This window comes from Myodes glareolus, chromosome 19, assembly GCF_982192425.1.
Source record: "Myodes glareolus chromosome 19, mMyoGla1.1, whole genome shotgun sequence".
Classification (NCBI taxonomy): domain Eukaryota; kingdom Metazoa; phylum Chordata; class Mammalia; order Rodentia; family Cricetidae; genus Myodes; species Myodes glareolus.
This window is the reverse complement of record NC_142044.1, coordinates 2872198-2899238: the sequence shown is the minus strand read 5'-3', so window position 1 is coordinate 2899238 and position 27041 is coordinate 2872198. Positions and strand designations below refer to the sequence as shown.

Here is a 27041-nt window from a genome sequence, read left to right as displayed (position 1 = left end):
AGTTCTGGGCAATCCCCAGCTGGTACTTCTTCCAGTGCTTATACCTGTGCATTCTGCCATGTCCTGGATTCCCTGTCTGAACCTGCTGGTGCTTTGTAATACATGCTGTTTTCGTTTTGCTAAGCAACCCACCCATTGGGTTTAGTTATGTCTCCTAGTCATAAAGCTTTATTTTTTTGTTTGTTTGGTTTTTTGTTTTTGTTTGTTTGGTTTTTTGTTTCTGTTTTTTTGTTTGTTTTTTGAGACAGGGTCTCACTATGTAGTCTTAGCTGGCCTGGAACTTACTATGTAGATCAGCCTGGAACTCTTAGAGATGTGTCCACCTCTGCCTGGAATTAAAGACTGGTGGTACCGTGCCCAGCTACGATTTTTTATTCTTAAACATTATATTTGTGTTTTATAATTTTTACTGGTATTTTTTTCTGCTCCCTACATTTTTAAATTTCTTTAAAATTGTGCTCTGAATCACTGAGAGCTTGTGTCTTTAGCTGGGCTACTTATTCCTGCGTGACAGTTTTATCACAAACTTTGTGGCTCAGAACAATACACATTTGTTCTATCAGTTTCTGTGGGCCAGGATTCAGGGCACCACAGTGCTGGGTCTTCTGAGATAAGGACTGGGCAATTTCCACCATGGAACCAGCTGGGGAAGGGTCTGCTTTAATGTTCATGTGGTTGTTAGTAACATTCAGTTCCCAGCAAGTCACTTTGCTGAGAGTGTTTGCTGACTGTGAACTGGAAGCCATACTTGGAGCTGCACCACGTGGCTCTCTGTATATGATTATGCACAATGTGACAGCTCATGTGTCCATTCCCCCAGAGGAGAGCTCCTTAGCAAGGTGGGTGTTACCTTTTCACATAATATAATTGTGTACTTGTCTTTGCACACAAATCACTCTATTGCTGTGTGCTATTGGTTAGAAGCAAGTCACACATTGTTTCCATACCTGGCGTAGAAATCAAGAAAAGGCATGACAGCCTGGTATGGTGGCGCACGCCTTTAACCCAGCTCTGTGAGGCAGAGGTAGGTGGAGCTCTGTGAGTTCAAGACCAGAATGGTCTACAGAGGGGGGTCTAGAACAATCAGAGCTACATAATGGGACCCTCTCTCAAAAAAGCAAGAGGAAAGAGAGAGAGAGAGAGAGAGAGAGAGGAGAAAGCACGGCTATCAAGAGTCACTGTTTATAGGCGCCACCCTAGAGGCTGGCTGCCACAGTATTCAATAATTCCATGATTTGTAGTTCTTGGAAGAACTAATTTTTAGTTTTGCTGACATAGTGAATTCTTTCTTTGTATGTTTAGTAGTTTTGAATTATAAGCTCTTTAGTGGGTTTTTTATGTCATTCTTCAGCTGGGCACATTTTAAATGCTAATTTCTTATCCTAGAGAAATGTGAAAATAGACAGAGTGTAAACTGAAAAACCAGGCTCATGCAGGGGAAACAGTAACAAATCCAGGCTCGCACAGGGGAAATAGTAACAAATCCAGGCTCGCACAGGGAAACAGTAACAAATCCAGGCTTCGCACAGGGGAAATAGTAACAAATCCAGGCTCATGCAGGGGAAACAGTAACAAATCCAGGCTCGCACAGGGGAAACAGTAACAAATCCAGGCTCGCACAGGGAAACAGTAACAAATCCAGGCTCGCACAGGGGAAACAGTAACAAATCCAGGCTCATACAGGGAAACAGTAACAAATTCTCAGGAAAGGCAACTGTGAAGCGAAGACAGGTGCTTATGTTTTGTTTCCTAGGCTCAGAAGGTAGAAAGAATATTGTATATGTGGTGCTTGTTGTGGCTATCACAAAAGAAAATGGTTGACCTATCCTTCTGAGATCTTTTTTCTGGGATGTTGGCAGCCAGAGGACTTGAAAAGCCTCCTCCACACAGTATCGAGAAATGCTGGGTGAAAATATAACAATTACCTGTCTAAAGATGTGGCCGAAATCGCAGGGGAGAACGTCTCCAGGGCAGAGTGAAGGGGTCCCTAGAAAACCTGGCATTTAGCGTCAGTGGAAAATGGGACAGTGCAAACCCAGAACCACAGGACATGGGGACAAAGCTGAGATGCCATGAAGTGCAAGTCATGTTGATACTTCTACACACAAGTTTTGAATGGTTGTACACAAAGTGAGATGTGGAGTGCAAATTATATTATTTACATACATTGAAATGTATTTTAACATTAAATTCAAATATATATATTTCTGCTTTACATTTACTTTATATATAACCCATAGTAAGCATATGAGATGTTTTTACTTGTATCATTTTCATTTTTTAATTTTATTATGATTTATTATTCTGTGTGTGTGTGTGTGTGTATGTGTGTGTGTTTGTGCGCACGTACAAAGGCATACACGTGGCACAGCGTGCTTGTGAGGCAGTCAAAGGACAGCTTCCAGGAGCCAGTTCTTCCCTTCCACTGCGTGTTCTGAGAATGGAACTCAGCCACGGCAAGCACTTGCTGGGCCAGGTCACACAGCAAGGGAGCAAAACGAAGCTCAGTGCTTGTTTTTGAAGGAAGGTTGGACTCTATTAGGAAAGGTCTTTTTGTGTTGTTTTTGAGACAGTGTCTCACTATGTAGCCTTAGCTGGCCTAGAATCGATGTATATACGAGGCTGGCCTCAACCTCACAGAGATCCACCTGGATTAATGGCATGAGCACCATTCCAGGCAAGGTTTTTAATAGCGAGTTAAGCACAGGTGTCAGAGCTTGAGAAAGAAGCTCGAGGAAGGATAGCTGCCCCACACTGAGGGCCAGGGTGCTGCAGGCTTCCCAGGAGAGTTGCCCACGTCCAGCCATGAGGTCAGGGCCTCTGCTGTTCTTTTCTTTCTTCTCTGTACAAAAGTTCTTACACCCGATGTGGACTTTCCAGGGACTACCAGACAATGCGTGTGAAAACGTTTGGCCAGGTTGCAGTCCAGAGCAACCTGGAGAAGAAATTAGCCTTGCTGTTCTCAGGGCCAATATTTAATTAAGGTTCTGTTAATTGTTTGGATAACAGGGAAGGAAACAACAACTTGCAGTTGCAGTAATTTGAGAAAATAGAAGAAACACAGCTCTTAAGTCAAGGGCTGTTTGCTTAGCCACTACTGTCTTAGCCACTGCCACCACCTTAGCCACTGCCGCCACCTTAGCCACCACCTTAGCCACTGTTACGACTTGTTCTGGGTCAGACTACAATATGAATGAAGCTAGACCAACCAGAACTACACACTACTGAATCTCTCAGAGAATTTCCTGTGAGACTGGGTCTCCTAGGAACATCAGAAGCCACACCCATAAAGTCTCACAAACATGAGCTGAACAAGGACAGTAACAATGTGCATTCCAAAGTAGGAGAGCCCACCAGACCTCAGCCCTACACAAAGAACTACAGGAGCGTGAAGAATGTGAAGAGCAGGAAAAGCAATCCTCCCCAGGGAAGGAAACATAAATGGGTTATCCAGTTCTAAGCAGTCATCCCTGAAACAGACATACGCGTAGCATTATACAGACTGAGTAGGGCGTAGCTGTGCAATTAAGAATATATATGTATGTACACATACATAGCTATATTTAACAACAATTAAAATGAAGAGACCATGGATTTGAAAGAGCAAGAATATCTGTCCATATGGGAGAGTTTGGAGAGAGAAAAGGGGATGATGTATTTATATTATTATAATCTTTAAAAAATAAAAAGAGTGTTTTCTACTCTGGGTCCTCTGAACACAATGAGAGCAGTGTCCTTGGAGATGCTGACTCTCTCAGGAGGGCGAGAGCTGCTGACTTAATCCAGTTGTGTTGGAAACAAAACAGATACAGCGGAGTCATGGGGGACAGGAAATGTTCTCTTCCTTTACTGGTAAATAACAGTTGGTGAGTTTTAAATATTTTAATAATTTTTAAAATAAATCTTTTGAAATACACTAGAAATGAGGGACCTATTTCATTTTCTCTACTTTTTAAGCCAAAAAACGTCTTTCCTTTTAGTCTTATTTAACACAAAATAAATCTTTCTTTTGATGACAACCCCTTACACATAAAATTGGTTCTTTTCCATTTTGTTCATATTAACAGCTTTGGACTAAATTTGAGATCTTTCTGATCCTTCCAACCATAACGAGGTTCTGTCTTGATAATTGGAAGTCCCACCCCGGACATTTCCCTTCGTCCACTGACGTGACAGCACTCTCCGACCCAATGCCGTGGCAAGAGACTGACCTGCTCCTGTTCCACACAGTCCTGCAGGGATGTCCCTCCAGAGGCCCAGTAAACAGTTCACAGGACCAGGGAATTCAGAACACTGTCATCAGCTTTGAGGGAGAGGACAAGGCTGATGTGTGTCTTCCTCCATCTCTTTCTACCTTCTTTTGAGACAGGGCCTCTCACTGGATGACCCCTGGTTAGTACCCAGGATCTGACTGCTGCCCCAGCACTAGAATTAGGGATACTGTGCAGTCACAGTAGATACTGGGGACTAAACTCAGGTATTCAAAGTACTGTGATAAGCATTTTGCTGACAGCCATCTCCCTAAGCTGTATTGCCACCCATTTTGGTGTTTTCAACATTCATGAAAGGAAACACAAAAGCTGAGTTGATAAATGTCATGAGACCTACACACATGCATTGGCGATCTTAGGAAATTGTAGCTGTAACACAGTGCAGAGTTTGTTCATACACCCATGCAGACATGGTTTACGTCCATCCTTCCTCATTGCCTTTACAGTAATATGAGAGTGTGTGGGTCCAGTGGCCACACTGGATTGCACAGGGTGACCTGCCTGGGAATTCTCCAAGTGACCACGTGTTTATCCCTGTTGCTGCTGCTCCCACTCTACAACCAGAGCAACAGGTGACCAAGACAAAATAAATAGAAGTTATACCAGCAATTTGCACACACCATTCTTATTTTATTGATTTTTATTGAACTCTACATTTTTTTCCTGCTCGTCTTCCTGCCTCTCCCCTCCCCTTCAGTCCTCCTCTGAGGTCCCCATGCTCCCAATTTACTCAGGAGATCTTGTCTTTTTCTACTTCCCATGTAGATTAGATCTGTGTAAGTCTCTCTTAGAGTCCTCATTGTTGTCTGGGTTTTCTGGGATTATGATTTGCAGGCTGGTTTTCTTTGCTTTATGTTTAAAAACCACTTATGAGTGAGTACATGTGATAATTGTCTTTCTGGGTCTGGGTTACCTCACTCAAAATGATGTTTTCTAGCTCCATCCATTTGCCTGCAAATTTCAAGATGCTTTTTTTTTTCTGTGTAGTACTCTGTTGTGTAAATGTACCACATTTTCCTTATCCATTCTTCAGTCGAGGGGTATTTAGGTTGTTTCCAGGTTCTAGCTATGACAAACAATGCTGTTATGAACATAGTTGAGCACATGTTCTTGTGGCATGATTGAGCATCCTTTGGATATATACCCAAAGGTGGTATTACTGGGTCTTGAGGAAGGTTGTTTCCTAATTTTCTGAGAAAATGCCACACTGACATCCAAAGGGGCTGCACCAGCTTGCACTCCCACTAGCAATGCAGGAGTGTTCTCTTTCCCCACGACCTCTCCAGCATAAGTTGTCATCAGTGTTTTTTGATCTTGGCCATTCTTGTAGGTGTAAGATGGAATCTCAGAGTTGTTTTGATTTGCATTTCTCTGATGACTAAGGATGTTGAACATTTCCTTAAGTGTCTTTCAGCCATTTTAGATTCCTCTGTTCAGAGTTCTCTGTTTAGGTCTGTACTCCGTTTTTTTATTGGATTATTTTTCCTTTTGATGACCAATTTCTTGAGTTCTTTGTATATTTTGGAGATCAGACTTCTGTCTGATGTGGGTTTGAAAAGATCTTTTCCCAATCTGTAGGCCGTCGTTTTGTCTTGTTGACCATGTCCTTTGCTTTACAGAAGCTTCTCAGTTTCAAGAGGTCCCATTTATTAATTGTTCTTCTCAGTGTCTGTGCTAGCACGCACCATTCTTAGCCTAGCAACTTTTACTTGTATGCCCACAAATGCCTACTTTCACCTAGGCCATGATTTGAGTCATGGGTGAACAAAAGACACCCTGCTGCTGGACCCTAGGCCCCACGTGCCTTCTCCAGTTTTCGGAAAGACGTAGAACAATCGGAGAAAAGGACCAGGCAGACCTTTTCCTCTGAAGTTATATTATCCTGACAACATTTTTCAGTAACATGTGAGCTAACTTTAGTTTTATCCAAACCTTGGATGTTGTTACCACAGACTCATTTGGAAAAAAAAAAAAGGTGACGTAAGAGGGGCCATGTGCAAGATGAGTCTCCTTTGCCCACCACCATCCATTACCGTAATTGTTCAACTCCTCTCGGTGTTTACAGGGCTTAGACACTTCAGGGTGGTCCTGACGTTTCCACTCAAGTGCTGTGAGCTAAGTGCTCCTCGGGGCAGGCATGCATTTCCAGGTGCGCCAACAGCGCTCATTGCTTTACACAGCAGCAGTGCCTCAAAGGTGTAAGGACAAGGGCAGGCGTGAGGGTGGGTGTGAGCGAGTGTGTCAAGTCATGGGCTGCCTTAGAGCTTGATGTAAGTTTCCAGGTCTTGATTGCTAGCTTCTTGAGTGCTGGGCAATTACTCTCAAGCTTTGCTACACGATTTGCTTTTGTTACAGAGATGGTATCCCGAGTAGCAGCCAGGCTTGATTCCTGGGCACTGTGAATCACTGAGCAGAGTCAGCAGGGTTCTTGTGTTACATTCATTTTTGCTAGTGAAGTGAATTCAGGGTGGACATGGACAGCAACCAGCTCCCTGTCTCACAGAGATCCCTCATATCCCACCACCCACCTTCCATCCCCATTCTGGCCTTCGGGACACCACATGTGTACTCCAAGTCTGATCCCAAGAGCTGATGGGACAATGGTGACATCGCCTCCACTCCTATTCTCTTGGTCCAGTAACTTTTAAATGTCCATTTGAAACATAGACCATGCAAACTAATTCAAAATAACTGAGTGGTTGTCTAGAGACAGAATGAATGGTCTCCCTGGCTGCCTTCATACTGTGGGTGCTTGCATCTAAGAAAGCAAATCCCTGAAAGTGTCACAGAAGCAGACCTTGACTGTGTCCCCTACCAACCATCCTGAGATGTCTGCTACTCTGCCTGACACATTGGCTGGAGGGCACTCAGTGAGTGAGAGTCTGCTCTTCAGTGGGCAGGTAGCCTGCAGCACAGATGTTTGCTCTCCGAGGTGCAGTGTCTGTTGTTGCTTTCCGGGGTGCAGGGTCTGTTGTTGCTTTCCGGGGTGCAGGGTCTGTTGTTGCTTTCCGAGGTGCAGCGTCTGTTGTCAGTGCAGCCCGCGTGACACCTGCCTTTCCCATCATATCCCTTGCTGATCTGTTGTCCTGTATCAGCCCGTGTATCAGTTTTGCTAGGATGGATGGGCATCCCCACAGGACAAACTTTTTGTCGGTCTTTTTTTTTTTAAACCAAGAAAGTAGCTATGATTATGTTCTTATTGAATTATTGCTCATTGATTTTTATATTTATTTTTAGAAGTTACATATCTCCCTTAAATACATACTGCTTTTGTTTTTTTTTTAATAAAAAATTGAGGTGATAAAATCTTTGGGAAATTCAGATTGCCTTTGGCTGGTGGAAGTTTTCTTAGCTATTTGTCTATTTTATTCCATAGTGTACTTGACTGATTAACCAGTTTTGCTCAAGATGTTTTACAACTTTCATCCATTCTGTCCCTTGAGTTTATGGGTTGTAGTTCTGGCTTTCCTACCATGTTCTGATTTTTCATTCTGTCCAAACTGGTCCAAGCTAAGCATCCCTCCGATAGCTTACTGGCATTTTCTGAAGTTCTTTTGCTCTGCATCCTCGTTAGGAAGGGCTGAGCCGCTGAGCCGCGGCCAGGAATTCTCAGTGTGGTTGTCATCACGCTGTCCTCTCTTGGTGCAGTCCCATCATGTGCCGATCCCAGCAGGAGTTTGCCTCTCAGGCTCAGGATGTTGCAGTCCCTAGAACCCCGTCATCGATTGCTAACTGAGCAGCGTGGGGCTCTTCACACACGAGTCCTCTGTGCGAGGCTTCATGTGTCATGTGTCCTCTCGCGTGGTTCCTCAGTGATACTTTGAGCTCCTAGAGGGATGCGAGAGGTCACTGAAAACCGTCCTTTCTCCTCCTCTGCAGGAAAAAGGTCAGATTGCCTGAATTTGCTTGTTGTTTTCTTTTCCTGCCTCATCTGAACTCAGATCACAAGGTTCTGTGCCCGCTAGAGCTGTGGATGGTTATAAAACAGACTTCCCTTTGGCTGAGTTTTGTGGTTTCTGGAAGCATCCAGCATCGGGGCATTCATGTGCCTGTTACAAACGCCCTAGGGACTCCCTTTGCCTCTCGTTTCAGAGACGAGTTTTATCTCTGTGTGTTATGTGCATTCTCAGAACTGAGTTACTGAGCCCAGCTGAGAGGTTCCCGTGCAAGCACAGCAGTGTGGCCTCTTGTCACCGCTGAGCACACAGCTGCTGTGCTGTGCTGTGCTGGAGATGATCTGTGGGGTGAGTTGGCTCTCTAGGCAAGCCAAGCTCTGAGTTAAGACCCAGTAATAGGAGTTTTATTTCCCCTCACGCTTTACTGTTTCCTCTTCAGAGCTGCTCCTCCAACTTCCTCAGGAGGGCAAACTGACAAGTTCTCCCCATTGCATCCTAACCTCCTGACTCGTTTATCAGACTCCAGTTAAATTCGGCATTTCAAGCCCAGCGTTGCCCTTCTGAGTACTGTTCAAATGCGAAGAGACAAATTTAAAGAAACACTTTCCTCCAGAAACTTTGCTTTGCTGAAACCACGAGGGAGTGTATTTTATTCCATACTTTTCAAAACTGGGGGTTCATTGAACAGCGTGTAAGGAAAATGTTATCGATTGGCACATACTGGTGGGACACGGGATATCCTAGGGATGTGGCTTTACCTCCAGTGAGCATCAGAGCTAGCTGATGTCAACTGCTGCCTCACCCTCCTCCTCCAACCCCATCTCACCCCTTCTAGTGGTCACCGTAGAGAGAAGGAGTCTTTGTCTTTCAGTCAGCAGTGTGATGGTGAAGATTAGCAGCTTGGTGTGGAGGGCAGCCCTGGTCTGCAGTGTGTACCACATGCTGGTTTCCGTGTGGAGGGCAGCCCTGGTCTGCAGTGTGTACCGCACGCTGGACTCCGTGTAGAGGGCAGCCCTGGTCTGCAGTGTGTACCACACGCTGGACTCCGTGTGGAGGGCAGCCCTGGTCTGCAGTGTGTACCACACGCTGGACTCCGTGTGGAGGGCAGCCCTGGTTTGCAGTGTGTACTGCATGCTGGGTGAAAATGATCTCGGTGTAGGTGGCTTCAAGCTCTTGACATGACAGGGTAGGACACAGAACTGGGCAGAGATGTGTAGCATCTCACTGTCGTGTGGTGTTTTACAGGTAGCTCTGCACAGGCAAATGACATCATGATACGGAATGGTAGTGAGACAGTGTCAATGGGAAGCATTAAGTGTTCATTATCTTTGATTTTAATATAATTTCTGAAATTAAAGTTATGTAGTTTAACTTTTGATAATGATTAAATTTAATAGTTGGTTCACAAAATTTCCGACAGTTTTTTGTTTAGCTCCCATGACCTAGAATAAGACAGCATACTTTCTAATGACAGGGAGAGAGAGAGAGAGAGAGAGAGAGAGAGAGAGAGAGAGAGAGAGAGAGAGAGAACACAAGGAAGTACCATTCTGATCCTCTCCGGTTTAAGTTTCATCAACATTAGAATAGAAGTTCCTACCCTCCACCTTCAGAATTTTCTCCGAATTTCAGAAACTGCTCAGACCCTCCTTGTTTGTATCTCTCAAAGATGACATATTACCTTTGCTCCAGATTCAGCAAGTGGTTTGCTTACCATAAACTAGAAAAGGAACTGGTTAAAAACAAAATCAAAACTTGACAAACAAATCTTAAACATTCCCATACCCCAGAGAGTTCCCTCCTTTTGTCTTTATAGTATGTGAACGGGCAGCATGGGCTTTGTGGGCTGCCTACCTCTTCCCAGGGGTCTGGCAGATTCGGTTGACACTGGCTGTCAGTCTGCCTGGCAAAACCCAGTGGACTTACCTAGCAATCGGAGAAGCAATGGCAGACGACCTTGATTTTTGATATTCCTTTGGAAGGTCTCTTGGAAAACTCCTCGAATAATTTGCAAGATACATATTAAAAAGCCTTCTGCTAACCTTACCATATTACAGTCAAGTAATGAACCTAAGAAACAAGGGCCTCTCGATGGTACAACATCCTGAAACAGGAACGGTTTCTCCTAACCTCTGTGCTACTTCCGATAATTACTTTGAAAATCTGTTGGCTATTACTTCTTAAATCATCACACTATAACTCGGTGTGCTTACGGGTACATTGTGATTTGATGTGTGCATACCTAATGTAGTGAACAGAGCACGCTAATACGTGTGCCCGTCATCACACACAACTCTCATGTCTTTGTCTTGAGACCATCAAAGGAAAATCTACACAGTGTCCTCTATGTCTGCCGGCCCATCTCGTCTGCCAGATGTCCTCAGAGCCTGTGCTAAGGGCTCACAGTGTGTAGGTTTGGAAGCATCTTCCTCTCACTTCCAGTCCCGGCCTGGTGGTGACAGTCAAGCATCATGCAAGGAGCGTCGCCAGGCAGGCTCCTTAAGACCCACACACCCCATCATTAACTGAATACATCAAAAGGACGCATGTGAAACCATTCCATTAACACAGCCAACAGCTGCAGCGTAGCAGGGCGAAGCCGCACATGTGGTGCTGTGTTTGGTGGGTTTCTCGACTTTGCCTTTTAAGGCTGCACAGAAACGGTTCCTGTTCCCATTGGAGCCCAGTGTCAGGTTGCAGCTCCTCAGGCGGCCTGAGCTATGGCAGGGTTCCTTCCCAGGACCGCTCACCTTGGGCACAGTGAGAGCGAGCACACAGCACACGTGTGCCCAGAGCGAGACTGGAATCTCACTCCAGAACTGTCATCAGTTAGCATTCGCTACAAAGAGAAACCCAGCCGTCACAGACAACCGCGGAGAGTCCAGCACTCTCGTCTGTCAGGTGTGCTTGTCCAGGCTTGACGGGATAAGAGGAAAATGGCAGGGTAGAGATGAGTCCTCACGTATTACGGCGTATTTAAAAGGAGGGTGGTATGTACTAAAGGGAGAAGACGCTCACTGTTGCTATTTATTATGTTCATTCATGGTGTTGGAGATTAAATACAGGGCCTTACGCAGGCAGGCAAATGTTACACGCACAGAACTGAACATTATCAACTGACAATATTTTAATCTAGCGTACAGAATATCATAGGAAAATCTGAAGTTCCTTGATGAGTGTCATAAACTTGTTTGCTCCATCCCCCGGGTAGTGCAGAGCAGGTGGAGTGCACAGGACGTTGTCTCTAATGAAGAGCTGAGGTTTCCTGAACAAACATTTCTCCATATGATGCCAAAATAAGTAACTGTATAAAAATACCTTAAATACCTTAAATGACTTCTTTACTCAGTATTCAGGAAGCAGAGATTGGCAGATTATAAACATGAGACCAACCTAGGCTACATAGTGAGACCTTTTCTTATCACCTCCAGAGTAAACTATAAATTATTGTTATTTATTGCCCATTAAAAAGCAAAAATATTTATCAAAACATTGTTTTTCTTTTCCATGCCCTTTTTATTTTCTTCTCCAAGGTACCCATCCTGCGCCCTTTTCTCTTCCTTGCCCTGTTAGCAGTGCAATAGTCTTATTAAGAGTTTGGTTCAACAAGGCAAGAAAATGGACTCCCAGAATTTTCAAACTGTAAAAGTTTGTTTTTTTTTTTTTTAAGGGAGAGAACTTCTGCTCCCTCCGCCCCCATTTGATGCACTTGCCAAGAAAGTGAGTCACAGATGCAGGTGTGGAGAGGTGCGGGCAAGCCGCCCAGCATGCACTTCCTGATTATATAACCTTTGAGGGTCTCCAAGAGAGATGGAGCTAAGAGCTGTGTTGTGCACAGTGCCAGGCAGCCTGATCATAGACAGGCAATGCTTGTGTCCCTCCTGGCCCGGGAAAGCATCATAAGCTAATGTTTAAATTGGAATCATGTCTGCCACAGCTGTGTGTGAACCTCTGCTTTGCAGTTAATCAGAGTGGCCGTGCAGAACACGAAGGGAGCATTTTCTTTGCAGCAGGAGCTGCGTTGTTGTTTGTTCTGTGGCTGAACAAGATCTGGGTGGCCAGAAAAGCAGCAAATGACCTGAGATATTGTAATAATGTCTCCAACTTGTAATTAAATAAGTTATTCAGGAAATACGCGATATAGCCTTTGTATTTCATCAAAACGTTAGGTAGCAGCAACTTAAAGTTATTTCAACTTTATAAAAATTATAAAGGTGCTGAACTTTTTTTATTATGTAAGTTGTTTTATCTTCTTTATATATATGAGCATCCTATACTTGTTATAAGTCATGAAGTTGTTCCTTGATTATTAGAAAGACACTTTGAGATTTTATTTTTTTTAAAGATTCATTTTCTTTGATGTCTATGAATGTCTGTCTGCCTGCACGCGCACTGCCTGCATTCCTGGTCCTCTCGGAGGTCAGAAGAGGGTGTTGGATCTCCTGAGACTACAATTAAGGATGTTTGTGAGCTGCCATGTGGGTGCTGGGGACTGAACTCATCTCCTCTGAAGAGCAGCAGTTTTAACTATTAGCCGGCTCTCCGGCCTGATATTCAGATTTTGATGCTGGAAGTCAGTTGAATACACTATAAATTTACTGTAAATTTACTTTGTTTCCTGAAGTTGTGAAACATTGGCCCTGGACATAAAATGGTCATTGTTATCTTGCCTAACAGCTATGACTACCGGCTTGATCAGGCCTGTTACTATATCCTTGTGGAAGGAGGAGGGATGAAGGAGGATCATTAGACTCTAACCTGAACTTATGACCCTCCCAGCAGTAGGCAATTTTCCCCTAGCTATATGAGGAGGTATTGGGAATGTATATGTATTCTAGATATATAAGGTATATTGCGTTATGTATAGAACGTGGAAAATTAGCTAACGGAGGGCTCTACATACGCAGATTGTGGGAGGCTGAAGCTACCCATGTTGGTAGGGGACTTTTCAGTGATAGGTGGTCAATCACACACTTGTGCATAATCCCTCATTTATTCTCCTATAAGTAGGCTGAGTAACAGTAGTGTGTAAACTGGACCTGGGAGCAATTGTCTTCTACCTGTCTTTGGTACTCTTATCTAGAGTGAGTATGTATTTCTTTACGTTTCCCCAGGAAAACTTTAAGAACTGACAACTGAATTCTGTCTTCCTGTCTTTACTCCTTGGCTACCTTTGCCCCCACCCCCTTGAAGAGGTGAGGAGGCAGGGGGACAGCTCCACAGAATGTGCTGCTGTTGACTTGGGAACGGATGCCAGCAGGTGGGTGGCCTCTTAAGCCCCTGCCCTACTGCTTTAACACCCTCTAGTTCTTTGATTTTACAAAAATATATATATATAAAGAATCAAGGAGATGGAGTGAATCTTGTTACTTCTGAGGATTCTGCTGGTCACCATAGGAACCGATACTTGAACAAGGGGAAATTTCTTAGGTGATAATAGTGTTCTGAAGTCCGTGTTAGAAAGCAAAAGAGAGGAGAGGGAGGGAAAATAAGCACCACACTTAGGCAGAGGCGCTGGCCTGCAACAGTCTTTCCATCTTCCAACATCATTCTTAATCTCTTTCTTCTGTGTTTTACAGTTTTAATTATAGATGTCTTTAGTATCTTTGCTTAACGATTATTAAAAGGTAATTTTAGGCTGTTTTGAATAAGATTGTTTTCCTGATATCTCTCTTGGTGTGTTTGTCATTGCCGTACAGGAAGACTGTCAGCTTTTGTGTATTAATTTTGTATTCTGACACTTTGCTGAAAATGTAAGTTCTGAGAGTTTTTTGCTGAAATCTTAAAGCTCTCTTAGGTATAGAATCATGTCATCTGCAAAACAGAGACTCTTAACATTTTTCTCCCCTTTCCTTCTGGACCTTTAGCATGATGTGTGGTGGGTCTTTCCAGAAGCTTTTCTGCATCTCTCAGGATAAACTGTAATCAGGGCTTTCTCTGGCCTGTCCCGTCCCACAGCTGCTTCTAAATAATCACTCAGAGGCTTAGTATTAATTACAGAATGTTTGATCTATAGTTCAGGCTTATTATCAACTAGCTCTTATGTTTAAATTGACCCATTATTATTAATCTATGTATTGCCACGTGGCCATGGCTTTTACCAGTCTGTTGGCACCTTGCTTCTTGAGTGGCCAGCTCACGACTCTCCCTTCACCCCACCCCTCTCCTCTCTGTATCTCCATCTGACTTTCCCACCTAGCTATATTATGCCTGGCTATAGGCCAATTCAGATTTTATTATCAACCAGAGAACAACACATATTTACAGTGAACAGAAGGGTTATTCCATAGCAATACACGTGTGGTTTCTGCCTTTGAAACCATTCATGTCCTTTATAGCAATTGCTGATTTATGTAATATTGAACCATCCCTGCATCTCTAGAAAAAAGCCAACTTGATTATGATGAATGATCTTTTGAGATATTCTTGAATTTGTATAGCGAGAATTCTGTTGAGGATTTTTGTATCTGTAGTTGGTCTGTAATTTTCTTCATCTTTGTCTGGTTTTGTAGAAGTAGTTTGGCAACATCTCTTCTTTATTTTGTGGACTAGTTTGGAAAGCATTGGTGTTCATGAAGTTCTGGTAGAATTTACCAGTGGATCCATAATATGTACTGACTTTTTCAGCTGGGAAGCTTTGAAATTCAATTTCACTGCATATTATACTTGTGCTTGAACTGTTGGTCTCATCCTGGGTTAATTTTTATTGGTCATGTGTGTCTAGAGATTTATCCATTCTTAATTTTTTTCAATTTAGTGGAATATATATTTTTAGGTAAGAGCTAATGATCTTCTGAATTTCATTGGCGTCAATTTTAATGGTTTTCCTTTTATCTCTAAATTTATTAATTTGGGTCTTCTCTCTTTCTTTTGGTTAGTTTGCCTAAAGGTTTGCCTTTTAAGTCCAGAAGAAGGAGTCAAATCCCCTGGTGCTAGAATTACAGACAGTAGTGAGCTGCCCAGTGTGTGGTCTTCTGGAAGGGCAGAAAGCACTCTTGTGTGCTGAGGTCTCTCCAGTCCTGCACTCTGTTCTGTAGGCACTTAGAGCTATGGATGTCCCTCTTAGGATGGCTCTCACTCTATCTCCTGGGTTTCCATATGTTGTGTTTTCATGTGTATTTCATCCTATGAATGTTTGTATTTCTTCTCGAGTTCCTCAGCTTGTCCAACAGTGTGCTCTTTAGTCCCTGTGAGTTTGCACATGTCCTACGGTCTCTCTTGCCTTTGGTTTGTACTTTGATTCTATTGGAATCAGGTAGAATACAAGGATTACCTTAATTTTTCTGAATTTGTTAAGATTTTCTTTGAACCCTAATAGATGAGATGTTAGAAAAAGTTCCATGGGCTTCTGAGAAAAACATGTACTCTGCGGTGTTTAGATAGCATGGAATTCTATAGACGCCTGTTAAGTCCATTTGATCTGTGATATCATTTCATTGGGGCATTTCTCTGTCTGTTTTTTGATGGGATGCCTGATCAGTTGCTGAGAGTGGGGGTGATGTCACCCAGTGCTTTTGTGCATGGGTCAATCCATGAGTTTCCATCTGGTAGTATTTTATGAAACAGACTGCCTCCGTGTTGTGGGCATGTGTGTTAGAATGATACGTGTTGTAGGCATGTGTGTTAGAATGATAAAGTCCTCTTGGTCGACTTGGCAGTGGTGGTGTGTCCTTGAGAAAACAGTTGCTTAGTTCAGGAGCTCGGGGTGTCTGGCGTAAGCTTTGTATCATTCCCTGTGTAGGATAACTGGAAAAGCAACCACAGCCTCTTGGTAGCACAACTATGCAAGTTTGTACTAGTCAGCGAGCAAGAGCGGCCCCTCTGACTTCACAATCAAGGATAATATGGAGTGTGCATGGACTCTAGTTATTAAAATGAGGGTGGAAGGGAAATAAGGTGGCCAACTGTGAGGACCAAGATTGGCTTCGGAAAAGAAGTGAGTCAGGTAAAGTCGGTGGGAGGAAGAAGCTGAGACACTCAGGGCCACAGATTGAGAGGTCGTTAAATCTCTGGCAGGCTGTGTTAGATGAAAAGAGGAGGAGGTAAGGATGAAAGAGGAGGAAAAGACCTTTGTATAAGAGCTGGGTCCGTGAGGTGACTGATGAGTCAAGTCTGCCTGACAGTCTACAGGGTGGAGAACACAAACAACCGCCCTAACACCTGTTCCTGAGCAACAGGCGAACAAAAGCAAAAGCACCAGAAGAGATCCATGCAGGGGCGGAAAGTAAATAATAGAAAATAAGGAACAAAAATACTTCCAGAGTTAATTGCTGTCAGCTGTGCTGAGCTGGAATTTCTTGGTTTCCTCTGGATCCCTGGCAGGTTCCTAGTGCTGTGATGTGGGGGAGGGGAGAGCAGGAGCCATTGGTCTCTGCAGGCTCCCCTCCTGTGTTCCTGGGATTTTGCACATGAAAGGGTGAAGTGGTACATCCTTTCCTGATAGTTTCCCTTAGATCCTGTACTTCTGGCCTCTCATGGTTCTGCAGGTCTGGGTTATGTGAGGGGCAGCACTTCCTGAGCCTTAACATTTTAAATATGTGTATACACACACACACACACACACACACACACACATATATATATATACATACATATATATTATCTACTACTCAGGGACAGTGATACCACAGTGTTATTAAATTGTTCCTCAGGTCTAAGCAGCTGTTATTGAGCAATGAGACAAGTGAGTAGAACGGGGTGGGGGGCGTGGCATTAGAGGGAGGCTGTGGGAAGTTCTGTGTGTATCTCTGTTACTCCTATCACCTTCCTGCATCCACCCCACAGTTTTAGACACCAGATGGAGATATTTTATGCCCAAAGCGGGGGTCAACTGGCCATTCTTAGAACTACAGGCTGGGTAATTTGTTTGACAACTGGATTAGAAGACTACCAATAGCCAGATTTTTAACCCTATATGATCATGGCTTTTATTTCTTATGTTTTTGTTGTTTGTTTGTTTGTTTGAGACAGCATCATAGCCCACGTCAGCCTCAACTGCACTGTAAAGTGGAAGTGACCTTGAACTGACCTTTCTGCCTCTGTTCCTGAGTGCTGGGCTGCACGCTGTAGTGAAAAAGGCTGTGCCCGAGCAGTTTAGAGCTGGGTGCAGGCGCAGGTCAGCGGCAGAGCCCTTGCCCAGCACACAGGATTCCTTCTGTAGTACAAGGAAGCCGTTATCTGACAGAAACATCTAGCTGCTAATTTGCAGTGAAAAACAAAAAGGAGAGCATCCTTTCGGACAAATCCAGTCTGTGTCAAGTTCAGGTCTGTCATCTTTGCCAACGAATTTGCTAACTCTCGTGGCTTCTCACAACACCCCCTCTGTCCCACCCTCTCCTCCCTTAGTATCTTTTCGCCACTTACATTGCTCCGTCAGCCACTCTGGACATTGGGCTGCAACAGGAAGAGAAGAAAGACATTTACATGAGAATCCAGCCACCGTTTGAGGACCTCTTTGACACAGCCGAGGAGTACATCCTCCTCATCCTTCTGGAGCCCTGGACACAGATGGTGATGTCAGACCAAGTGGCTTACAGAAAGGTACCTGGCCTGACCAACAGTGCTGGCGGAAAAGGCTCAAAGGGGGCACAGCCTCAGGGGGCACGGCCTCAGGGGGCACGGCCTCAGGGGGCAAATCCCCAGGGGGCACGGCCTCGGGGGGGCACGGCCCCGGGGGGCACGGCCCCGGGGGGCACGGCCTCGGGGGGGGGGGGGCACGGCCTCAGGGGACCACAGCCCCAGGTAGCACGGCCTCAGGGGGCACGGCCTCAGGGGGCAAATCCCCAGGGGGCACAGCCTCAGGGGGGCACAGCCTCAGGGGGCACGGCCTCAGGGGGGCACAGCCTCAGGGGGCACAGCCTCAGGGGGCACAGCCTCAGGGGGCACGGCCTCAGGGGGCACGGCCTCAGGGGGCACGGCCTCAGGGGGCACAGCCCCAGGGGGACCACAGCCCCAGGTAGCACGGCCTCAGGGGGGCCAGGGCTCTGTAGTCAGGACTGGGGAGGACCCGAGGCACGGGCAGGGGAAATGCTTATTCACTCTGTTTATTTTTTATCTTTATGATTTGTTTTTTATTGCCAGTTTCCCTGTTGTCTCCTAGCAAAAGACTTAATCTCTGCCAGTCCTAGCTCTTTGTACAAATACGTCAGAAGGGAAATGTGAGCTTTTGGTTTGTACAAAATAGCCAGATTGGTGGTGTCCTTCACTGATGTTTTCAGCAGTGATCTCACAATGAATGGAAATACCCATTTTACTTTCTGCTGGATGGTTACAGTAAATATCACACCTGTGGAAAATCTAAATGATTCCCATGTAACGTGAAAAGCAGACCCTCTGACTTCAGGGCTTGAATTTAAAGTACCGGGTGTTCATCAAATCAAACGCTTGACTGGATAAGTTTGTACATAACTTTTTACTTTACAAAAGATGTCAGCACTGAAATATTTTCATTATTATTATTGATAGATATGGGAAATTTCTTTAGATATGTCTTTTGAATCACAAGTTAAGGCTGTCCTTGAATATTTTTTCCACTAGGTAAGTGTGTGTACCTGGTGTGTGAAGCCGTTGTTGCAGGGCTGCTGCACTGAACTGCTAGTCTTTATTAATGTCCACCCAAGGACTTGAGTTGTCTACCAAGAAAGATAAATTAAGCAATTATGATAAAATTAATATAGAACCATTTTGCATAGACTCATCACGTTGGATTTTGACTTAAATAATTCTAAAAACTTAATAAATTCAGTAACCAAAATAATTAGATTTCATTCCTTAATTCTTTCAGTTCTAAAACATTAGCCTAATATCCTTTCTACTATAGAAAAGTACAGATTACACTAGAAAAATTAGACTATATTGTGATATTTTAAAAGCCTCTCTTAACTCATATTTGTAATATATATTGCAGTTCATAGAAGAAATGTGAAGTCTGTAAGTGATCCTATAATTGTAAAATAAATTTGGAAGTATAGTTGCCCTGAACCAAAATATTTTGTCATTGCAAATGAATCTTATAAAAATGTGTAAGATGGATTATATACTGTTGGTTCTTAGCAAAAGGGAAAACACTGATCTTAGTTCTGGAACCTTCTTCGACTCAGTCCAGAGGACTCGCTGACCATGTAATGTAATCTCGTAATCTTGTTCCCCAGAAGGCCTTCCGAGCAGCCCCCCACAGCTAGCTGTGACGTACAGGAAATTCTCAGGCTGCTAGCCAGCCAAACTTGACTGGTTTTCCTCTGCAGTAGAGAAATGGAGAACGGCCTTATTCTCCTGCCCATAGAAAATGACGCTTTATAAAATATTAGAAAGACAATCCTGCTATAAGCAGTAATTTGGTCAACTGTTTCCTCTTTTGCTATAGCAATAAAACCCTTAGGAACACCAGTAAACAACCCTGTCCTTTCTGTTCTCCTGTGAAGTATTTGGTTCCTACAGTCAGCAGCCTTTGTCTTCTCCGTGATTCATTCTGTGACATTGATTAGAAACCAGAAATGTGACCAACATATTCACCTTGCCTGTGTGTGCCCCAGGGAGGAGGAGTTCATTGACGCAACTGTGTAATTAAATAGAAAATGTTCACCCTTTATTGTGTATATTTGGTGTATCGCTTCATTGTAGCTAATATTTTAATGGCATAGGGTTTTCTGTGCCTGCCTCAAAAGCAGTTCGCCTTTTTGGAAGCCCATTGTTTTTGGTAAACTGTGCTCTGTCCCCCATTTTTCATAATGCGCATTCAGCTCTGCTGATTTTTAGGTGAAACTACAAGAAGAGACTCGGCAGCTAGACTCCGCCTACTTCAGGAAGCTGCAGGCTTTGCATAAGGACACAGTTTCCAAGAAGGCTGAGGTAAGACTCTGCACTTAGAATCCAGAGACAGTGCCATCTTGCACACTGCTGGTGAGCGATCTTATTTTTGAGATGTAGAGTAGTTAAGGACTTGGATGTGGCACCACCCTGCTGCCCCACGGCCATACTTGCTACGTTTGACAGGTCATGGTGCTAAAGTGTCATGTTCAACATGGCTGAAAAAACTAGGTTGGCAAAGTGACAGAGGGACTTCCCTAAGACCAGAAACTTGAGCCTTAAACTTCACAATAATCCCTTAAACGGCACCCATTATTTCCTGTGTGTTGGTAACTGCATTTGTTGTCAGATTACAGGGGTCCATTTGCATTTTCTGAACAAAAAGAAACTCTCAGATTTTTTAAAAAAGAAAAATGGGGAAAATAGTTGGAAAAGTCAGTAAAAAGATTATAGGATTGGGTAGGATATTAACTCTTATCTTTATTTACAAAATGGTGACGTTTGTTTGTTTGAAAACCGAGTGGCCTTTCCCTAGTATGTAGCTGAGGAGACCTTGTGCTCACCCTCCTCTGGATACTGCCTCTCAAGTACTGGGAGAGATTACATGTATGTGCTATCATGACCAGCTTAAATTTTCAAGTTTTATATTGATTAGATAAATCTTGATATGCCCATAAAACCATAAAATTAATGAACACATCTACATAAAATTTGCAGTTAATTGATCAGTTCAGGACATACAGTTATATAAATATACGGAATAAAAACACTAATGTCAAGCCGGGTGGTGGTGACACACACTCCTGCCTTTAATCCCAGCACTTGGGAGGCAGAGGCAGGCGGAGCTCTGTGAGTTCGAGGCCAGCCTGGTCTACACAGAGAGTTCTAGGACAGCCAGAGTTCTAGACAGCGCCTATTTCAACAAAGTGAACAAAAACCAACCCTCCACTCATACCATGTAACCCTGCTCATGTAACATTACATATATTTACACATGTGTACATATATGCAAAGAGAGAAAACTGGGAAGAAGTTCACCAAAATAGGAGAGATAGTTCTGAGTGCTGGGTTTGAGTGACTTTTAGTTTCTTTTTTGTGTTGGTTTTTATATAAATAAGGTGTTTTTTTTTTTTTACAAAACAATAGTTTTTAAAATAAAACTTAGTAGTTGCTTTGTTGGTGCCAAAGTTCTCTATTTGATGTACTATTCATTCAAACCTGGGAAGAACGTAGGCATTCGGAAAGGTCCTGTGTAACAATGATGTGCTTTAAGTTCCGGGGGCAAAATTCATAATGCTATACATAATTCTTCCATATAAGGAGCATTGCTTTTTGAAATATTCATAGTTTATCTCACGACTGCACATTTTAAAAAACTAATAGAGAGGTAAGTTATCCATACTAAAAATCATATGTGATTTGTGCTGGAGAGATGACTCAGTGGTTAAGAGTCACTGAGGACCTGGGCTCAATTCCCACCATCACATATGGTGGCCCACATGTGTCTGTAACTCCAGTTCCAGGGATCTGATGCTGTCTTCTGACCTGTGCACACATGGTGCACATACATACATGTAGGCAAAATACTCATCTAATAAAATAAATTAAAAAACTTTTAAATAATTATGGGAGAATATCTAATACCATTATGAATTATTAAAATAAAAATATAGTTACAAAACCATAGGTACATGATCATATTCCTTATTTTAAATAAACTACATATGTACACATATGAACTTGTGCTCATGCACACATGCACACACATGAACTTGTGCTCATGTACACGTGCACACACATGAACTTGTACTCACGCACACGTGCACCCACATGAACTTGTGCTCATGCACACGTGCACACACATGAACTTGTGCTCATGCACACGTGCACCCATATGAACTTGTGCTCATGCACACGTGCACCCACATGAACTTGTGCTCATGCACACATGCACCCACATGAACTTGTGCTCATGCACACGTGCACACACATGAACTTGTGCTCATGCACACGTGCACACATATGAACTTGTGCTCATGCACACGTGCACCCACATGAACTTGTGCTCATGCACACGTGCACACATATGAACTTGTGCTCATGCACACGTGCACACAATAGGAGTGGAGTGAAAAGGAGCAGTGAAGACCTTGAGCGTCAGAATGTGAACACCCAGTCTGTCCGTCTAGTTCTACCAGTTGGGAACTGGCCTCAGCCCAGCAGTTAACTTTTATTTCAGGTTTCCTGTTTAAAACTGCAAATAATTTGTTGCATTTAAGAGACTTTTTTGAAAGTATTTTGTCCCCAGGACACTGCCGGACCTGCAGCTGGCAAGCTGTCGCTGTCTGACGTCTCCAAACAAACCGAGTATTGGAGCAATGTCCCTGAGGAGTACCAGCAGTTCACCTTCAGTGATCTGCTTAACAACAAACTGGAATTCGAACATTTCCGCCAGTTTCTAGAATCTCATTCGTCAAGGTGAGGAAATACCCAATTTTAAATATATTTCTCAGTAAAATAAATCCTTTTTTGATACTAATTTTGATTTCTGCGATATTAACGGCTTGGTAGCAGATTTTTTTAAAGATGGGAGAGAAGCTTGTAGTTACATTCATACACAGAAAACTTAGCAGTGTACAGTTAACCCGGTTTAGTGGCGAGTCCTTTGGCCTCTGCCTTTTCCAACTTGGCAATTCAAGCCACAGATTTAGGACCCAGGCCCTTGCCTTCCCAGGTGGAGGCAGATCTCACCATATCTGTCGTTGTAATTGGTCCTAATAGCTTCCACCAGCTTAGCCAGGGCATCCTTGTCCTCTGGGTTAACCTGTGTTAGACAATGGTGATGCATGTCTCCCTGGGGACCAGCCGACCCAGCCTGGCCTTCTCCTTAATGAAGTAGTAGGGGACCCCCATCTTTCAACACAGGGCAGGCAGGAAGACCACCAGCTCAACCGGGTCTACATCATGGACAATCACCACCAGCTGAGTCTTCTTGTTCTCCACCACGGTGGTGACTGTATTGACCCCTGCTCGAAGGACAGGTAGTCTCTTAGTTGGGATGACCCCTTTGCCAGCAGCCTTACCTTCCTCTGCTCTGTGTCTGGCCCATACTTGTGGGCAAACCTAAGCATCTGGGCAGCGGTTTTCTGGTCCAGGGCCCGGGGAACTGGTTAAAGGCAGGAGATATTTTAGCTGTTTATAAAGGATGGTCCTTTGCCACTGCAGTCTAGTGTAGCGGGGCCGTATGTCGAAGCGTGTGAGATCTCTTTTGGACTGGATGTCCTGTCCAATGGTGATGTTCTCAGGCCTTTTCTCAAATAAAGAATTTACCACCATTTTGACCTTCTATTTCTTCACGAAGGCAAGGGGCAGGGGCCACCTTCTCTCTCTGGGGCATCTTGTTGGCCAGAGGCGGTAGATCTTTACCTATGCCAGTGAAAACTAACGAACAAAAGTCTGCTTAAATGACTTTGACGAGCGTGCAACTGCATTAGCCTCCCGTGTTCTTCTCGGCAGTCATGCAGTGCTTGGGGTGTTTTTAGTACTAGCTGGCTTGAAGCAGCGTGTAAACTTTCTTTCTGCCACTCCCTTTAGTATTTCTGTAAAAGTTCACAATTCTGTTAACTAACATAGAAATCAAACATTGCAGTTTTAGAAAGTTTTGTACGATGAACATATTTGTCTCTCACATTAACAGAAACTGGTTTGAACTTAGGGTCAAACTTCTCCTCATCCTGATGAGGATTATTTTAAATTTGTCCCATTATTGAATAACCATGACATATATGTGGCATTTCCCTGTATTTGACATTGAAGATCCTAGTTCAGTCTTGAGATGCAACTCTGAGACACCACCAGAGAGATCTACTGCATACCCCATACCTTCTCCAGAAGCCATCTGTGCTGGGCTTGGATGAGGCTATGCTGTAGACACTCATCCTTGATCTGACCAGACAGCCACCTCCCGCCTGTCAACAGCTTGGCCAGTGTCTAATTGACTCTAGAGGCTAACTAAGAAAGAATGCATTCTCTTTCCAGCATCGACCTTGCATGTTGGACAGACATCGAACAGTTCCGAAGGATGCTTTTTAAGGACCAGAAGCAAAGGGAGGAAAAGTCTATAGACATTAAGAACAAATATCTTAATAAAAAGTATTTCTTCGGCCCCAGCAGCCCAGCTTCTCTGTATCAGCAGGACCAGGTACGAGCATGTTTGGAGGGTACAGGTGATCCTTTCTTCTCGCCCGCAGCGTGACAGCCTCTTTTTGCTGTGTGTTACCCTTTGGGAGAGACACTTTGGTTTAGGTGTCTGGTGAGCATCTACAGATATCTAAAGTTCACTCAAGTATTACATGCCCTAAAACATATCACTTTAAAAGTTACTTTATTAGATAAAATGTCATTCATCTAGGTCAGTTTTAAGGACAGCGTTCGTAAATTTGGGGATCCAAAGACAGCTTCACACTGATCTGATTTTGTCCTTCATTCATTGAGTGACCGTGTGTGTCACTAGTGTGTCTGACACTGTTGTAGGTGCTCAGGACCAAGTGTGAAACCACAGAGACAAGGGCCTTGGGTCTTCAACAGTAGAAAAGAGCCGTACCCACCCCTGAGCCCAGCTGCGGCCTCATTTATTCCCCTCAGCTGCTGTTACTCAAACAGCTTTTGATCTTCAGAAACACGGTTTATGATTATGTCACCCTAGAATGGATGTTTTTTTGTTTGCTTGTTTTTTATTTTTATTTTTTCAGACAGTGTCTCTCTACATAGCCCTGGCTATCCTAGAACTCTGCATAGAGTGTAAACCAGACTGACCTCAAACTCACAGAGATTTACCTGCCTCTGTCTCCCAAATGCTGGAATTTCGGGCGTGCATCTCCATGCCCAGCCTAAAAACTTCTCACAGACTGTGAACATAGGTTTAGCCACTTTGTTGTGCCGTGGCAGTGGCCTGAATTACAGATTCAATTGACAATGAAGCCATCAGTTACAGGAAACAATCTGATTGTGCTTTTGAAATTTAGAGTTAAAAGTGATCTATTTAGCGTGAGGTGGACTTTTTTTTTTAACTATCTAAAGAGCAAATGTATTGTGTAAATCTTTTTTAATATTTGGAGCTTACAAAGATAAGTATTCTTTAATGGTTTATACTTAGAAAATGGAAATTTCAGATTAATGTTAGATTCAGTAAAGAAAAAAACTCTGAGCTATTCATGAATCCAGACAACCAACCCCTCAAGCTGACTCTGGAGCAGGTGAAGAGACGGAGCTTGGAGGGAAAGAAGGGCGGCACGTCAGAGGCGTGGCTAGGTCACGTGTGGACCGAACACATGGGAAGCATTTGTCTTCTGTTTGGCGTGAGGCTTTGTGGCGTCTGCGTGCTTGTAGTACACGCTCGCTCACAGCAGACTCTCCTACCGGCCAGTCTTTGCCATTCTGCTCATCCCATCTCGACCTGTTTTGTACCTGGGAGTTTTGCCTCACATTCGGTACAGCTCATCCTGTCCCCAACTGAATTTAAAACCTCTTTGCTCAGGAAAATGCAATCCTATTCTTTACTCTTATTTAATATTGTTAGGGACAATTAAAAAGATGATTTCTGCTTTGTTTTTATATAAAATATTAGTAGTATTTTCTTAATTGTATTCATCAAAGGTGAACTAACTAGAGGGCTTATTCCAGTGAGCAGTGTCTTGGCAGTACGCAGAGGAAGGTAGAAACCTCAGTGACTTGCTGCCAGGAACAGCCCTGAGGGGAGCCCTAGGCTACTCGGGAAGATTCAGGCCATAGACTCACAGAGTTCTGTGAGCGCTGCTGACTGTACAAATCAGATGCGCACCACCTTCCTCTCTCTGCTGCCTCCCCTGGGTTCTTCCCGAATGTTGTCAGAGAAGCGCCAGGAGGGGGGCAGCCACCCCACCACCTCTGCCCAACAACCCAGCCACCAAGTTTGCCGCTGCTGTGTGCATCTCCAGGACCTGGGTCAGGAGCTCGCGTTACTAATTGGATGCCTTGTTTCCCTCACCTACGAAAAGATAGATGCTCCCTGCAATGGGTCAGTTAGACTAGGATTATGTATTTATAAAAACTCGGAAAAGTAGTAGTCACCACCTTGTGTCATGGCTACCGAGACCATGGAGGGAAAAAGTGTTAGTGCCTGGGAGCCTGGGTGGAGCCCAGTGGCAGAAATTAGGCCCTGACACAGAAAACAAACAAAAAACAAAAAACCACCTCATTGCTGTGCTTTTTCCAATATCCCACAGGAGGCAAAACTATACATTAAGAAGACGTTTTATGGAAAATGGAAATCATGGCACCTATCCAATATGATGCTGAAGGCTCCACATGAGCGAGTGAATTAAAGGGCTTTTATTAGTTTTTTTTTTTTTGAAAAAAAAAAGCATGTGGTTTCTGTGCTGTTCTTACTCTCCTAGATAATGCTGATGAGTGGCGGCTGGGGGAGGATCCTTCACGAGCAGCTTGACCCATCTGTGCTGGTGGAAATCCAGAAACACGTCCTGAATAGGCTGGAAAATGTGTGGCTGCCATTGTTCCTCTCAAGCGAACAGTTTGCGTCCCGTCAGAAGATAAAGGTACATGACCAGCATAATCTTGGACTAGCCATTGGCAGGACCTAGCCAGCCCTTCAGTGGACCAGTCATGAGCCTGCAGTGGGTAGCTATGGCAAGCAAGGAATCCGGCTTCTCAAATTCCCAACCCCTGCATTTGCTGCACATTTGTGGTTCCTCTCCCGAGTTTCGTTTGTTTGGTATTTCCATTTGAGAAGTAAGACTGTCAGCAACAACTGCACTAGGCCGTGGTAGCACATGCCTGTAATCCCAGGACTCTGGGGTAGAGGCAGCGGTATCGTTGCAAGTTACAGGCCCAGATACAGATACAAAATGAAGCCCCCTCTTAATGGTAATGACAACAATGTGTGCTTGGTTTCTTAGCACGGTACCCAGCAAGAAGAGACTTAAATCTCATCTAGTAATGCAGTTGGGTTTTGTTTTGTGTTTTGGTTTTTATTGCTGTTTGTTTTGTTTTGTTTTGTTTTTTATTTATTTTGTTT

General features: G+C 43.9%; 1 protein-coding gene across 7 annotated transcripts in view; it reads left to right on the top strand.

Annotated features, from left to right (window-relative positions):
- Nucleotides 1-27041, top strand: part of Rgs22 (regulator of G protein signaling 22) — a 98771-nt gene that overhangs the window by 49323 nt on the left and 22407 nt on the right. For 6 of the 7 annotated variants that reach the window (XM_048457326.3, XM_085679110.2, XM_048457328.3 and 3 more), the window contains exons 15-19: nt 17510-17704; nt 19919-20011; nt 22278-22447; nt 24008-24170; nt 26404-26562. In XM_048457326.3, the coding sequence (XP_048313283.3) occupies nt 17510-17704; nt 19919-20011; nt 22278-22447; nt 24008-24170; nt 26404-26562 (780 nt within the window). The remainder of the gene's footprint in view (nt 1-17509; nt 17705-19918; nt 20012-22277; nt 22448-24007; nt 24171-26403; nt 26563-27041) is intronic. The other variant, XM_048457327.3, reaches the window with a different exon arrangement.